The sequence below is a fragment of the Sus scrofa genome, chromosome 7 (assembly GCF_054392235.1).
Source record: "Sus scrofa isolate SSC_HxYL_T2T_F1_AM1 chromosome 7, Sscrofa_HxYL_maternal_Yorkshire_Landrace_v2.0, whole genome shotgun sequence".
In the NCBI taxonomy this organism is placed as follows: domain Eukaryota; kingdom Metazoa; phylum Chordata; class Mammalia; order Artiodactyla; family Suidae; genus Sus; species Sus scrofa.
In genome coordinates, this window is record NC_139389.1 from 85,330,227 (window position 1) to 85,345,349 (window position 15,123).

The 15,123-nt window shown below is 42.7% G+C and overlaps 2 protein-coding genes and 1 gene segment (V, D, J or C); all 3 read right to left on the bottom strand.

Annotated features, from left to right (window-relative positions):
• Positions 1 to 15,123, bottom strand: part of LOC102166266 (uncharacterized) — a 565,109-nt gene that overhangs the window by 333,863 nt on the left and 216,123 nt on the right.
• The window catches only part of LOC102160313 (T cell receptor delta constant), a 660,440-nt gene that overhangs the window by 250,720 nt on the left and 394,597 nt on the right, over positions 1 to 15,123 (bottom strand). The window lies entirely within an intron of this gene.
• Positions 600 to 1,345, bottom strand: LOC102164633 (T cell receptor alpha variable 38-1-like). The segment is given in 2 exon segments: positions 600 to 995; positions 1,234 to 1,345. Coding segments are annotated over 2 exon segments (357 nt in total).

Sequence of the window (15,123 nt, forward strand, 5' to 3'; positions counted from 1 at the left end):
CACCAATGAACAAAAATGGAAAAGGTTAAGATTCTTGGTGTAGAAGTTCCCGCTGTGGCTCAGAGGTTAACGAACCCTACTAGTATCCATGAGGCTGTGGGTTCGATCCCTAGCCTCGCTCAGTGGGTTGGGGATCTGGCATTGCCGTGAGCTGTCGTGTAGGTTGCAGATGTGGCTTGGATCTTGCATTGCTGTGGCTGGGGTGTAGGCCGGCAACTGTAGCTCCAATTCGACCCCTAGCCTGGGAACCTCCATATGCTGCCGGTACAGCCCTGAAAAGACTAAATTAATTAATTAATAATAAAAAATAATAAAAATAAAAAAAAATTCTTGGAGTAAAAGCTCCTAGGAAAATTATAAAGCTTTGCTGGACAGAGGAAATACTTCAGAAGTCTGACCTGTCACATAGACTATTGCATGAAGCTATGAAGTTTATGGGTGATAGTGCCTATGGAGACAGCTTATAAAACTGGAAAGCACAACACATGTCATTATTTCTACTGTTAACTGAAGGACTACAAGTCACAGACATTCATCTCTCTCTCTTTCTTATATTCAGATGAAGAAGCTTTTATTCCCAGGAAAAGTCAGTGATTTTCCATGTTCCTCTTACCCCAACCACTTCCTCTGATGTCTGCACAGATGCTGAGGTCTGAGGTTTCTGTAAGGCTCTCCCTGTTGCTCATTTCACTGTGGAGCACTGTAAGCGCAGAAATACACTCCAGCATCCTCAAGCTGGGAGGCTGAGATCCTGAGCCCAAAGGATTTGGCTGCTTTCTGGAAGTTGACAGAGTAGCGATTGTTTGTTGCATTCTGTTGCTTATAAGCCTCTTGGCGAATAATGAAAATCATCTCCCCGTTGGGAAGCTGTTTGTACCAGAACAAATAATAATCACTCTCACTAGTAGTATATGTACAGTCCAGGGTCACTGTCTCTGCTTCCTGCCCAGGCACTTCCCATTGAGGCTGAGTGACTGTCTGGGCCAGGCTGGATCCTGTGGGAAAGAGGGGAGAAAGGATGGCAGTGGGTGTCAGAGGAGAGAGAGAAGCAGGCTGACTCCCAGGCTGGTTCCCCTCCCCACCCCCCTTTCTTCTGCTTGCTCCAAATTCCAAGCAGAACATAACAGCTTTCAGAACATAACCTGCAAGGCAATGCAGTTCCTGTGCTATTCACCTTTCTTGTTTCAAAGCCCCATTAGATAACATTATAAATAAAGACCTAACCTTTCTTACCCATACAGGTGGAGACCAGGACGGCCCAGAGCCAGCTAACAAGTGTCATGCTGACAGCTCTCCCCTGCAGGCTAGGAAGCCTCTTGCTCTATCTTGGTTCCCCTCTGTGCTCACTGACACATGCGCTTCAGAGCAGGAAATGGTATGACAGGTGGGGGATGATGGTCTGTCTCACTGAGGAACGTTTTCCCAATACTTCTTGGTCTCACTTCTGAAAATAGGGCACTGCTTATAATTTCAAATGAAAGTGAAAACTATTTTCTGAACTTTTCTTTTTTTTTAAATTCTAGGTTGAAAATAAAAATAAGAGGGAGCTGGCAAATTTATTCTGCTAAGACCTAATCTTGGAGAGAAGAATGGGGACCCGGAACAGTGGGTAGAAGTGGCAGGGTTTTATTTGCAACAGTGGCAAACTCTCTAATTTTTCTCCCATTACTTTCATTCCATTTTGAGAAAATATTGTGAGCAAGGAAATTTTTAAAAAGTGTGCTTTGATTCATTCATTTCCAGGGGGAAAGTGACAGGGGTATTTATGTAATTTCAGAGTTGAAGTGCCCAAGCCAGGAGTATGAATGGGGCTCTGCTACATTCTGGGTGCTGCCTGAGATCACAGGTTCTCTCTAACACAGAGGGAGGTGGCTGAGTCTTTCCACTCAGATGCTCAGGGAATTCTAAGAGTTGGGACCAGCTCTGAATGAGGCTGCTAAAATCTCTTGAGCCCCCAAACCCAATTTGATTGAAATGGAAGAAGGGACAACCAGAATTTCTTCTAGGTCATCTCCATCCGTGTCCCACGATTTGAATTCCTGAATCTCGATTTTGTATTCTCCAAAGCCAGCTCCAGTACAAAGATATGTGTTTAAGTAGTTTATATGCAGGTGATTCTAGGAAATATTAGTGGGAAGTGAATTGGGGAAGGGAAGAAGGCCAATATTGTCATCAAGCCAGTTGCTGCTCTGGACAATTGGATCTTAATCCAGCTAGGTGACTCTGGGAGACGATATAGCACTACCCTTTGGAGTGACCCCAGATGGAGGCATAAAGGAGCTGGAGTAATCTCTAAACTCTTATCCATGGCTGATTAAGAACTACTTTGGAGGCATTAACTCTCTGGTGCCTCTGAACTTGCTCTGCACATCAGCCACATGTGCTCCCATGGTCAGAACTCTAGTTCTCAGAGTTGCTGGGGTTTTTAGTGTGTAGAGGTGAGTGTCAGAGGATGTGAACAGACCACTAACAGCATCTGTACAGCTCATCCCATGCACTGCTGCGACCCACTTATGTTCTGTGTGGATCACTCAGATCACTATTTCTTAAAAAAAAATCAGATCACTATTTCTTAAAAAAAAAAAAAAATCAGATCACTATTTCTTTAAAAAAAAAAAAATCAGGAGTTCCCATCGTGGCTTAGTGTTTAACGAATCCGACTAGGAACCATGAGGTTGCGGGTTCGACCCCTGGCCTTGCTCAGTGGGTTAAGGATCCGACATTGCCGTGAGCTGTGGCATAGGTTTCAGATGAGGCTCGGATCCCACATTGCTGTGGCTCTGGCATAGGCCAGCGGCTACAGCTCCGATTGGACCCCTAGCCTGGGAACCTCCATATGCCGTGGGAGCAGCCCAAGAAATGGCAAAAAGACAAAAAAAAAAAAAAAAAAATAGAGAACAAGCATGCAGGTGGGAACAGCTGAATACAGAACGTCAGGTCTAGAATTATTCATTCATTCTAGAATCAAAAAAAAAATCAGCATGCTGTAACTCATATTTATTATCTTCCTCCATCTACCTCCTATACCACTTATTCTTGATTCTCCTCATCTTTGACTAATATTTCTACTGGTCTAGATTTCTGTCCCAGGTAACTTAGACCTTCATCCCTGAGGGGCCCGAGCCCCTGGTTATTCTCCCCTTGTCAGGTCATAGTTGCTACAATTCTGTTTAATTTCAGTCAAGAAATTGCTAAAAGTCATCCTGGTTTTAGCTCTATTCTTTCATCTCCCAATAGGTAGCAACAGCCCTAAATCCTCATGATAATCAAGATGGATTGTTCCCGACAGTGTAGTAACTCCTTTCTTGGCTTTCAGGTCTTCTGACATAATGACCGTCTCCAAATGACCAGATGGTATATGCAATATTAGGTTTGGTGAAAACCTCTCTGTTTCCCTAATATAAGTATCCTCCTCTTTCCCCTTCAAAGGGAAATAGAACCTCTAGTCCAGATGAACCTAAAGTTATAAGAACAGGAAGTACCCAATATCCAAATGAATCACTGGAAGTGGGAGTTGATGGAGTGAAAGTCCTACTTCAACGCTCTGGCTCCCAGGTCCAGGCATTTTCTCTAAAAGGAACACAGCGCCATCCTGAAGCACAGCTCTCTGACCGCTCAGAGCACTACCTCTAAGCTGGTGCTTACGTATTCATTGCAATCTTCTATTAGGCTAGTGGTTTGTGGATAATGCTCTTTGTAGCAGATCGGCATATCAATGGCCACATGCCCATGGTCCCAACTTTTTGCTATAAACTGGGTCTGTTGAGGCAAAGAGATGTGAAATCCCTTGATAAGCAATTGGATACTCCGAGCCCGCAATTCATGCTGCTGTGTATGTGGCACTTGCGGAAGGAAAGGCAAATTTCCTCCCAGAATATATATTAACCCCCATAAGAAAAGATTTCCGCCACCTCCAGTTTGGAAGGATTCCAGTGTAATCGACTTGGCAACGAGTGGCTGGTTGGTCTTCTTTTTTATAATTATAATAATTATTATTATTTTTTGGTCTTTTTGTCTTTTTAGGGCCACACCCGAGGCATATAGAGATTTTCAGGCTAGGGGTCCCATTGGAGCTGTAGCCGCCAGCCTATGCCACAGCCACAGCAATGCAGGATTCAAGCTGCGTCTGCAACCTACACCACAGTTCATGGCAACGCCGGATCCCTAACCCACTGAGTGAGGCCAGGGATCGAACCGGCATCCTCATGGATGCTAGTTGGGTTTGCTAACTGCTGAGCCACTATGGGAACTCCATTCTTTTTTATAATTATTTTTAAAAAATTAAATTTTAGTTGATTTACAGTGTTGTGCCAATTTCTGCTGTACAGCAGAGTGACCCAATTCACACACACACACACACACACACATATACACATTCTTTTTCTCACATTATTTTCCATCAAGTTCTATCCCAAGAGATTGGATATAGTTCCCTGTGCTCTACAGTAGGATCTCATTGCTTACTCATTCTAAATGTAGTAGTTTGCATCTACTAACCCCCTGTCTGTCCCACTCCCTCCCCCACCCCTTGGCAACCACAAGTCTGTTCTCCACGTCTGTGAGTCTGTTTCTGTTTTATAGATAGGTTCATTTGTGCCATTTTTTTTTTTTCTTTTTAGGGCTGCACTCGTGACATATGGAGGTTCCCAGGCTAGGGGTTAATTTGGAGCTATAGCTGCTGGCCTACACCACAACCACAGCAGCAAAGGATCCAAGCTGCGTCTGCGACCTACACCACAGCTCACGGCAATGCCAGGTCCTTAACCCACTGAGCGAGGCCAGGGATTGGACCTGCAACCTCATGGTTCCTAGTCAGGATTCATTTCTGCTCCGTCAAGACAGGAACTCCTGTGCCATATTTTAGGTTCCACATATAAGTGATATTTTCCTGTCGGGTGATCCCACATTGAAGTCTCCGTGTTTTATCTGTGGCTGACAGGTTGGGTATTTGGCAGCCGAAGTAGCTAAGTCTGACTTGGTGAGAGGAAACCCATGCTTCCATGTTCGTGGAGAATCTCTATTCTGTTGGCTTGGCTAATTTGTTCACAGGTTTACTGTTCAGGCACTGAAGTAGATGGGGACAGAGGCTGGTGACATCCTCTGGTTGGACCATCATGTCACACAATTCTTTGGTGCTTCCTTGTAGTGGACGCTCTCTGGGGGCCATGGATGAGAGATGTAGTGATGCAAACACTTTGTGCCTCCCTAGAAGCTCTTTCAGTTCATGGTCACTCCTAAACATGACTCTCCCTCCTCCCAGCCCACCTGGAGGGTGGAGCAGGATGCTTTTAAAAGACTCATTGCTTCTGATCTCTAGTGACACCCCTTTGACCCTCTCCAGCCAGCTGGTTAAACTTTTATTCTTTTTTAAGGAGAAACAAGGTTTGCCATTGCATTGTGTTTTCTGTTCACTCTACCCTTTATTTTATTTTATTTTATTTTTTTGGTCTTTTTTTTTTGTCTTTTTGTTGTTGCTATTTCTTGGGCCGCTCCCGCGGCATATGGAGGTTCCCTGGCTAGGGGTTGAATCGGAGCTGTAGCCACCGGCCTACGCCAGAGGCACAGCAACGCCGGCTCCGAGCCGCGTCTGCAACCTACACCACAGCTCACGGCAATGCCGGATCGTTAACCCACCGAGCAAGGGCAGGGACCGAACCCGCGACCTCATGGTTCCTAGTCGGATTCGTTAACCACTGCGCCACGACGGGAACTCCTCACTCTACCCTTTATAAACTTTACACCATTTTCCCTCAGGTTTTGGAACTTGACCTTCTAGGCCAGTCTTTTTGGAATGTCAGAATACATTTTCTTTCCCTGCCTAATTTCATGGTCACGTCTTTTAAGATTTTGTACACTCGCTATATTTGCAAAAGTCTACAAAGGAGCTCAAAGGCAGGAATTTTACTCTGTTTTCTCTAGTGCTTTAGTGCTCTCTTCTTTTTGAAATTGCACTTCAGGATTTTGAACAGAGTAAGGACTTCACACTGAAAAACATGAGATGGTCTTTGAAAATACTATCCTTCTGCACATGATCTTCAGACAAAATATTTGACACTGTTACACAAAGCTCCTCAGGTTTCCCTTTGCTCAGAGCACAGAGTCAGTGCTTTGGAACCCTCTGAGCAGGAGGTGCAGGTGTAGCAGGGTTTAGGTGCAGGACCCAGGGGTCTGAGAGGCACCGTGCACCTGTCATGCACAAGAATGTGGTTGCATCGTGGAGCTGGAAATCCGTCACGTGCAGGGAAAGCTGCTTGTCCTTTCTGTTAAGCCTGGCTGTGAATCTTCCCCTGTTCTCTTCCTCACTTGAAAACAACTGTATCAGCAAGCGGGGGCCTTCCCCGTGATCCTGCCTAAACCATTGGAAGAAGTCAGCAGCTCTGTCTCTGTAACTGCAGTTCACTGGTGAAGTTTTCGCCCTCCTTGACCTTCTGTTCCACCAGTGGTTGTCCGTTTGACCCTGTTCAGAGGAGTGAAAAGATTTTCATACATAAGAATCTGTTTTTGTTTTTGTTATGCAACAAAGAACTTCCCTTATTTGTTTCACATTCCTTAGAATACACTCCACGTAGTCCCTGGGACCCCCCTTTCCCCCCCCCGCCCCAAATTCCTTACCAGAGTTGCCCCATTGTCCTTGCTTCCCCCCCATCCCATCCTTTTTACTCACAGGTTAGCTGCACACACAGGAGCATCAGTGAAGCTTGCAGGTGAGTCTCTATTCCTGCTTCTTCCTGGAGTCTCCGAGGATTCAGTTAAGAGGCCTGAAACTGACCATGTTCAGTTGTTTTAGTTCCTTGTTCTGGATTCTTCCGCTTCTCTTCTTTTGTTTGGCAGCCCCAGTGATCTTCAGTCTGTTTCCTTAACCAATCAAAATCTCATTTGTCACAAACACCTCATTGAATGTACTTATTCTTGCAGATCCCATTCACACAGTTCTAGTTTCCAGCCAGTCACTTCTGTCCATGGAAGTACTGCCCCCATGTGGTTTGAACTTCTTTATTAAATTTTTTTTTCTATTTCCCTTGATACAAAGTAATTCCTTATGTTAAATTAAAGGAAGATAGGAGTTCCCGTCGTGGCGCAGTGGTTAACGAATCCGACTAGGAACCATGAGGTCGCGGGTTCGGTCCCTGCCCTTGCTCAGTGGGTTAACGATCCGGTGTTGCCGTGAGCTGTGGTGTAGGTTGCAGACGCGGCTCGGATCCTGCGTTGCTGTGCCTCTGGCGTAGGCCGGTGGCTACAGCTCCAATTCAACCCCTAGCCTGGGAACCTCCATATGCCGCGGGAGCGGCCCAAGAAATAGCAAAAACAACAACAACAACAACAACAAAAGACAAAAAAAAAAAAAAAAAAAAATTAAAGGAAGATAGAACATACAGAGAGGTGAAGAGTGCGCACTACGAAAAAGGAAACAAGGAGTTCCGGTTGTGGCTCAGATGTAATAAACTGACTAGCATCCATGAGGATGTGGGTTTGATCTGGCCTGGCTTCACTCAGTGGGTTAAGGATCCGGCTTTACTGCGAACTGTGGTGTGGGTCGCAGACACAGCTCTGATTCAACCCCTAGCCTGGGAACTTCCATATGCTGCGGGTGCAGCCCGACTGTCTTAATATCCTTAGTACCAAGAGCAGGGTCTTTTCCTGTATGACTCTGTACTATGTTGGAGCATAAATAAAAGGGTAAGAGAGGGTCTCCTCTGCTTTTGTTAGATCTCTTGCTCCGAACAATTTAAAATTTGTTAAGAGAGTTGGACCTTTTTAAATTCTCTATAAAAAGTATAAAGGAGGGAACTCCAGTATCTTTCTTTCTTTCTTTCTTTTTTTTTTTCTTTTTTTTTTTTTTTTTTTGTCTTTTCTAGGGCTACACCTGCAGCATATGGAGGTTCCCAGGCTAGGGGTCTAATTGGAGCTGTAGTCACTGGCCTACGCCAGAGCCACAGCAATGCGGGATCCGAGCCGTGTCTGAGACCTACACCACAGCTCACAGCAATGCCGGATCCTTAACCCACTGAGCAAGGCCAGGGACCTAACCCGCAACCTCATGGTTCTTAGTCGGATTCGTTAACCGCTGAGCCACGACGGGAACTCCCCAGTATCTTTCTTTTAATACGCTCTCAGATGTGAAATAGTCATGTGGTATCTGGCTGCCTCTGAAGATGGTAGTACTTTTACAATGTGTTTCCTATATGTAGCTCTGGGCACCTGTGCAAACTATGCTCATTTCTCTCTTTTACATCTTAGTTATCCGAAACCCTGTTTGGTGATCTTCTGTGTGGCAGTCAGAATTAGGGACTAAAAAAGAGGAGAGGTCAAGGAAGAGGGTTTGCTTCTTCTCTTTGCATTCAGTCCTTACCCTGCTGATTCTAGGTGCTCCTGCTTCCCTACATTTTCTCAGCTGCCTTCCCTGGCTAAAGCCCTGGCCCTGGCAATCTGTGCTCATTCTTCCTTTCCTTTATTTCTTCTTGTGGGCCCGAGGTAAGTGGTTGAGAGTCTGTGATGTGTAAAGAGATGTGATCTTCTTTGGTGTTAATTGTGGCTATTAATCTTCCTCATGTATGAAATTTGGTGAAATACGCAGATTGCTTCTTCTAGCATTTTCCTGCAGTGTCATTGTACCTCAGCTTGGAGTTAGTTCCCTCTTGGAGCTGTAGGATCTGAGGGGAACAGTGCTCTACCTTCCCCAGTCCTCTCATTGCTGCTGGAGAAGAAGCCAGCAGACATAGGGTGTCACTGAAGTGTCTGGCTGTTTGCAAATTGATACATTTTCCTGAGAACATGATTGCTCTTTTTCTGAATCAGAGCATTACAAAATCATATTGTCTGGAACCACAAATATGTTAGCAGAATTTCGAAATGCCTTAAGATTTTCTCTTACTGATGAGGACACCTACCAAGAATATTCCCAAGGAAGGGAATTTTAGTCTGGGAAGAAGAGAAGGAGTTGTTATCATTGTTTGGAAGAAGTAACATTTACTTGAGAGTTTTAGGAGTTCCCTTTGTGGTGCAGCAGAAAGGAATCCAACCAATATCCATGAAGATTTGTTCCCTGGCCTCGCTCAGTGGGTGGGGCATCTGATGCTGCTGTGAGCTGTGGTATATGTTGGATCTCAAGTTTCTGTGGCTGTGATGTAGGCCGGCAGCTGTAGCTCAGATTCGACCCCTAGCCTGGGAACTTCCATGTGCTAAAAAGCAAAAAAACAAAACAAACACACAAAAAACATCTGCATGAGAGTTTTCCATTTACATGGAATTTTCTCTTTCCTGTCTCAGGGATGGTGATCTCAACATTCTGGGTCAGAACCAGCAGGAATGTATCCAGTTAAAGGGGATTAGCCATTTCCCCCAGCAATGATAAGCAGGGGTTATACTGTGGCAGTCAGCTGTAAATGGTGAGTGTTTGCTACCTCAAGTTCATTCAGCTTTATCCTTTGGGATGCTCGATAAAAAATAGAGGAGTTCCCGTCGTGGCACAGTGGTTAACGAATAAGGAACCACGAGGTTGCGGGTTCGGTCCCTGGCCTTGCTCAGTGGGTTAAGGATCTGGCGTTGCCGTGAGCTGTGGTGTAGGCCACAGACACGACTCGGATCCCACGTTGCTGTGGCTCTGGCATAGGCCCGTGGCTATAGCTCAAGTTAGACCCCTAGCCTGGGAAACTCCATATGCCGCAGGAGTGGCCCAAGAAATGGCAAAAAGACAAAAAAAAAAAAAAAAAAAGTACAAAATAGAATCTATTATGCTATCCCAAAACCTAGAAAAACACCTATAAAGTTAACTAACTGTAGGGGGCAGTGTGTGATAGGCATCAGCACTTATAATACGTTCAAAGTATAGGAGAAGTTTTTTAGCTAGGAGTAAGCAGCTTAATAACTGGTGTAAGTGCTAAGAAGAAAAATCGTATGATCATTTCCAGTGATGCAGAAAAGGTATGTAACAAGATACTCGTTCATGTTAAAAAAAAAAACCTTAAAAACGGAACTAATAACAAATTCCTTAACATTAAAAAAATACACATGCTGTCACCTCAAAACAGCACCTACTTCTGGGGAAATGTCAGAAGCTTCCTTGTTCATGTTAGGAGAAAGACAAAGATGTCCACTACTTTACTATGGTTTAACATTGTGTTGGAGCTACTAGATAATGCAGCTGGCTGAGAGAAAAACAATTAGAAGCACAAGAATTGGAAAGAAAGAGGTAAAATATCATCTGTATATTTACAGATGAAATAATTAGAAAATATAAAAGAGAAGGAAAACCACGACCCAAAGACAGGTTGTACATAAACAACAATTTAAAAACAGTTTTTATATCATTCATATTTCAAAACAAAAAACAACTAAAGAAATGTGGAAGAGCACGTTTTGTATTTCATGAAAGTAAAAAGAAAGAGAAAGGAAGGAACATTCTTTTTTTGGAAAGAACATTCTTAAGTGCAAATTAAGGCTAGGCAGATAGGTTAATGAAATGATGGAATGGCAAATAATAATTAGGCCTAATTGCATGTAGAAATTTAGTATATGATAAGGACAGCATCTCAAATCAGTGGGGAGGACTGGTTTCTCAGTATGTTGTGTCAAGTGTGATTGTGATAGAATCCCATTTTAAACCAGCAGCCTTTGAGCTGGGGTTCCGGGACTCCTGGAGTTATATGAAGATTTGCCAAGAGTTATGCATGCACAGATAGTTCTAATGGAATCCAATTACACACACACACACACACATGCATACATATAAAGTTAGAAAAGTTCTTTTGTATTACAACCTCAATATAAGATTCCTTGCATCTGTCTGTCTGTCTATCATCTATCTATCATCTATCTATCTATCTATCATCTATCTATGTTAGAACTAGATTTCAGAAGTGAATTGGTTGTAACTAGAATCTATACTGTAACATCTTTATTTGATTTGAAAAATGATGTCAGACTTTTTCTTAAAGAAAATAAATCTTGGAGTTCCCATCGTGGCTCAGTGGCTAACGAATCCGACTAGGAACCATGAGGTTGCAGGTTCAATCCCTGGCATTGCTCATTGGGTTAAGGATCGGCGTTGCCATGAGCTGTGGTGTAGGTTGCAGACGCGGCTTAGATCCCACGTTGCTGTGGCTCTGGCACAGGCCGGTGGCTACAGCTTCGATTGGACCCCTATCCTGGGAACCTCCATGTGCCGCAGGAGTGGCGCAAAAAATGGCAAAAAGACAAAAACAAAACAAAAAAATAAAAATAAGAAAATAAATCTTATGTGACTGGTTTGTTTGACAATGTAGGGAGTGGGAGAAAGAGAAGAAAGAGACTTCCAAGAGTTTTGGCTCTAGTAAGGCAAATTATATTGCTTTTTTTTTTTTTTTTTTTTTTTTTGAGATGGAAAAAAAGTGAGGGAAGAACCTATGGAAGAAAATCAGGCATAATGCTTTGGGTATGGGAAATATTAGATGCCAATTGTGTACCCAGTGTAGACGTTATATAAATTATAGCATATATGAGCCTGGCAACAGAGAGGGTTGGGATGGAAATATAAATTTGTGTGTCATCAATGTATAAACAGTAATTAAAGCCACATTCCTAGATTAAATTGTAGGGGAGATGAAGATTTACCTCTTCTCTTTTAGGTTCTCTGGCTGGACTTGAGAAGTAAGTGGACATAAAACAGGTTAAGGGAAGAAAAGCATACGGATTTGATTTAATAATTTTTACATGTCCATGGGGACCCTTGTAGAAAAATGAAGGCCCAAAGTAGCTGAGCTTAAGTGCTTGTGTACTAGGCTGAACAAAGTGTGGCAACCAAAGCATATGGGTAGATGAAAGGAGGATAAGAGTTACTTTAAGATCTCTTTGCACAGGCTTCTTTTAGCCTCAATTCCTGTCTCTGGGGATAAGAGTGTTTCTTTCAGTATAAGGAAGCCATCTATACTGGGAAGTTTTTATTTCCCAGAAGGGGAGGGATCAGAGCACTTTTTTTGCACCTGCTATTTTTCTTTCTTCCTTCAGCTCAACTTAGCCAGTATGCCCAAGTGGCACATTTTGGGGTGGTGTGCCCTGAACCCCTTCAAGATTATTTGAAGAGAATGAATCTCTGAGCTCTGAGATGACACAACATGTAGACTCCATCAAGAGGAGGAAGATGTAGAAAAGGGGACGGAGCAGGAGTGGTTTGTGAGGCAAAAGGCAAACCAAGAAAATGTAGAGACCCAGAGTTAGGCAGAGATGGTGTTTCAAGGAGAGAGTAGCCCTCAAGCCCCATTCTTATGAGAGTGGTACCATTCCTTTTAAGGAATGGTAATGCATCTTTGGATTTGTTGATATGACACTCATTGGTGACCTTAGCAAGAGTGATTTCCATGGGACAATGGGGATAAAAATCTGACTGTAGTGGATTCAAGTATGAAAGGGTTAGGGAGTAGAAATAATACATTTGGAATACCTTTTAAAGGAGTTTTGTTATTAAGAGAGACAAGGAATGAAAAGACTATGAACTATTTTTACCCACTGAAGCATTAATTCCCGTTGTAGGATGCTGTCGTAATAAAATGATGAGAAATTCAAATTTAAAATTTTAGTTAAAAGGGTATACCATAATGCTATTTAAAATGATTAAAAATTATAAATGAATAATCAAAATATCCCCAAATAGGAAAATTACAAAGCTAAATGTGGTATATCTATGGTATAGAATACTAGATAATAATTTCAAACTATGAATAGAAGGTATTTTTAATGAAAAAAATAGGACTGTTAATGAAAAGGACATAAAATTGTTTCTATAATATGATGTAACAAGGTGAAAAATTGTGAACAGTTAGAAATAAGTAAAAATAATGAGTGCTTGTCTATGTGGCAGATGTGGCAGAGCTGTAGATGTTTTGAAATTTTTCCAGATTTTTCCAATAAGAAATTCATAAAACATATATGGGATTAACATGGTTTGTATTCACTACCTTCAGTGAAGTTTGAGCAGTGATTTTTCGTCTTTACATAGCTATCTATGCACCATCAATTCAGCTCATAAAATTGTACAAAGCCAAAAACTCTCCCCACCTTTGTCTATATTAATTTATGGATCTATTCGTTGTGAAGACAAAATCTCATCTTAGACTGGCTTCTTCCCAATAGAGAGTATTTTGACTTTTGCAGCTCCAGGCAGAGCTGGATATGTAGGCTCAGATTTTCCTTCATATCTCTGCATTGTCTTTCTCTGTATCTTAAGCTAAGGTGTGGATGGTGCTCCTTAAAGTGGTTCTGTGATAAATTTGCACAACTCACAATGATTTGGCAGCTGTACTACACCGAGGAAAACAAGAAAACCACAGACATCCACTTAAATGTATTTGTCTGCAAAGTATTCATTGCTTGCATCTCTCTGCCTACCCTCTTTTCCACAAGGGTTTCTAGTTTTGAGATGTTGTGAACCTATTCTAATAACTCTTTCAAATTTCAATGGTAAAGATAGATTAAAGCAAATCTCTTTTTTCTTTTTTTTGCTTTTTTTTTTTTTTTTTTTTTTTTTTTAAGGACTGCACTCATGGCATACATCAGTTCCCAGGCTAAGCATTGAATCAAAGCTACATCTGCTGGCCTACACCACAGCATAGGCTCCGAGTCACATCTGCAACTTATGTGCAGCTTGCAGCACTGCTGGATCCTTAACCCACTGAGCAAGGCCAGGGATTTAACCCACATGCTCATGGATACTAGTTGGGTTCTTTACCACTGAGCCACAATGGGAACTCCAGATTAAAATCTTGAATAGTTTCGTTTGGACAAATCTTCTCTGTCTGTGGTCCACTTGTGTCCCCTCCCTTTCTCTTAAATTGTTCTCTGTGTCTTCTACCATTTGAGACCCCCACATGAGTATTTGGCCTTACCCAACATTCTGCATCAAGAAAACATTTCCGGAGTTCCCATCGTGGCCCAGTGTTTAACGAATCCGACTAGGAACCATGAGGTTGCTGGTTCGATCCCTAGCCTTGCTCAGGGGGTTAAGGATCAGGTGTTGCCGTGAGCTGTGGTGTAGGTCACAGATGCGGCTCGGATCTGGCGTTGCTGTGGCTCTGGCATAGGCTGGCGGCTACAGCTCTGATTGGACTCCTAGCCTGGGAACCTCCATATGCCGCAGGAGTGGCCTAAGAAATAGCAAAAGGACACACACACACACACACAAAAAAAAAAAAAAAAAAGAAAGAAAGAAAGAAAAGAAAAAGAAAACATTTCCTTGACAGAAACAATGGTGAGTGGGTTTAGTCAAATTTGCTAATTGATTGCTTTTCTAGGGTGGACCATAGATGTTTGGTGAAAGTAAAAGGTCAAACTTTGACTGGAAGTTTCCACATCTTTCACTTCATTGATCACTGAATGTTACAGAAAGTCTTTTATTCAATAAAATTGATCTCTTCCTAATTCTTCTTAGTTTCTACTTTTGAAGAAAGTCTTTCTCTCTCTCTTTTTTCTTTCTTTCACAGCTGCACCTGCAGCATATGGAATTTCCTGGGCTGGGGTCAGATTGGAGCTGCAGCTGCTGGCCTAAGCCACAGCCACGGCAGCCCCAGATCTGAGCCACCTCTGTGACCTATGCTGCAGCTCGTGGCAACGCTGGATTCTTAACCCACTGAGTGAGGCCAGGGATCGAACCTGAATCCTCATGGAGACTATGTCAGGTCCTTAACCTGCTGAGCCAGAAAAGGACCTCTGTCTTTCTCTTTCTGAATGATGTGGAAATAAAATTAAATCACCAAAGGGCGAAATAACCATTTTAGTTTTACTACAGTGTTGATTTTTTATGTGCTTACTCGATTCTCAAAACCTGTACCATTTCATAGACAAATGGAGCTATGAGACTCCTAAAATTTTAGTGTATTGCTGCCTGAAGAAACAACTTTTTTTAGGTACACCAAACCATGCTTTTCTAAGAGTGAACCGAATTAGACAACAAACATGTTTGTGATGATAAAAGGCACAGTGGGAGTAAATTAGAAATTAGCCCTAATGTCAGCCTGTCTGATCTGGCTTATCCTTATGGCAACTCAATGCCCTGAAAAGCAGGGAGGTAGATGGGAACATATGTAAACTACGCCAGTACAAATTCTGAGAAGCGTAACATCGCACATGAATTCAGGAGGTATTTTCAGTGAAAAT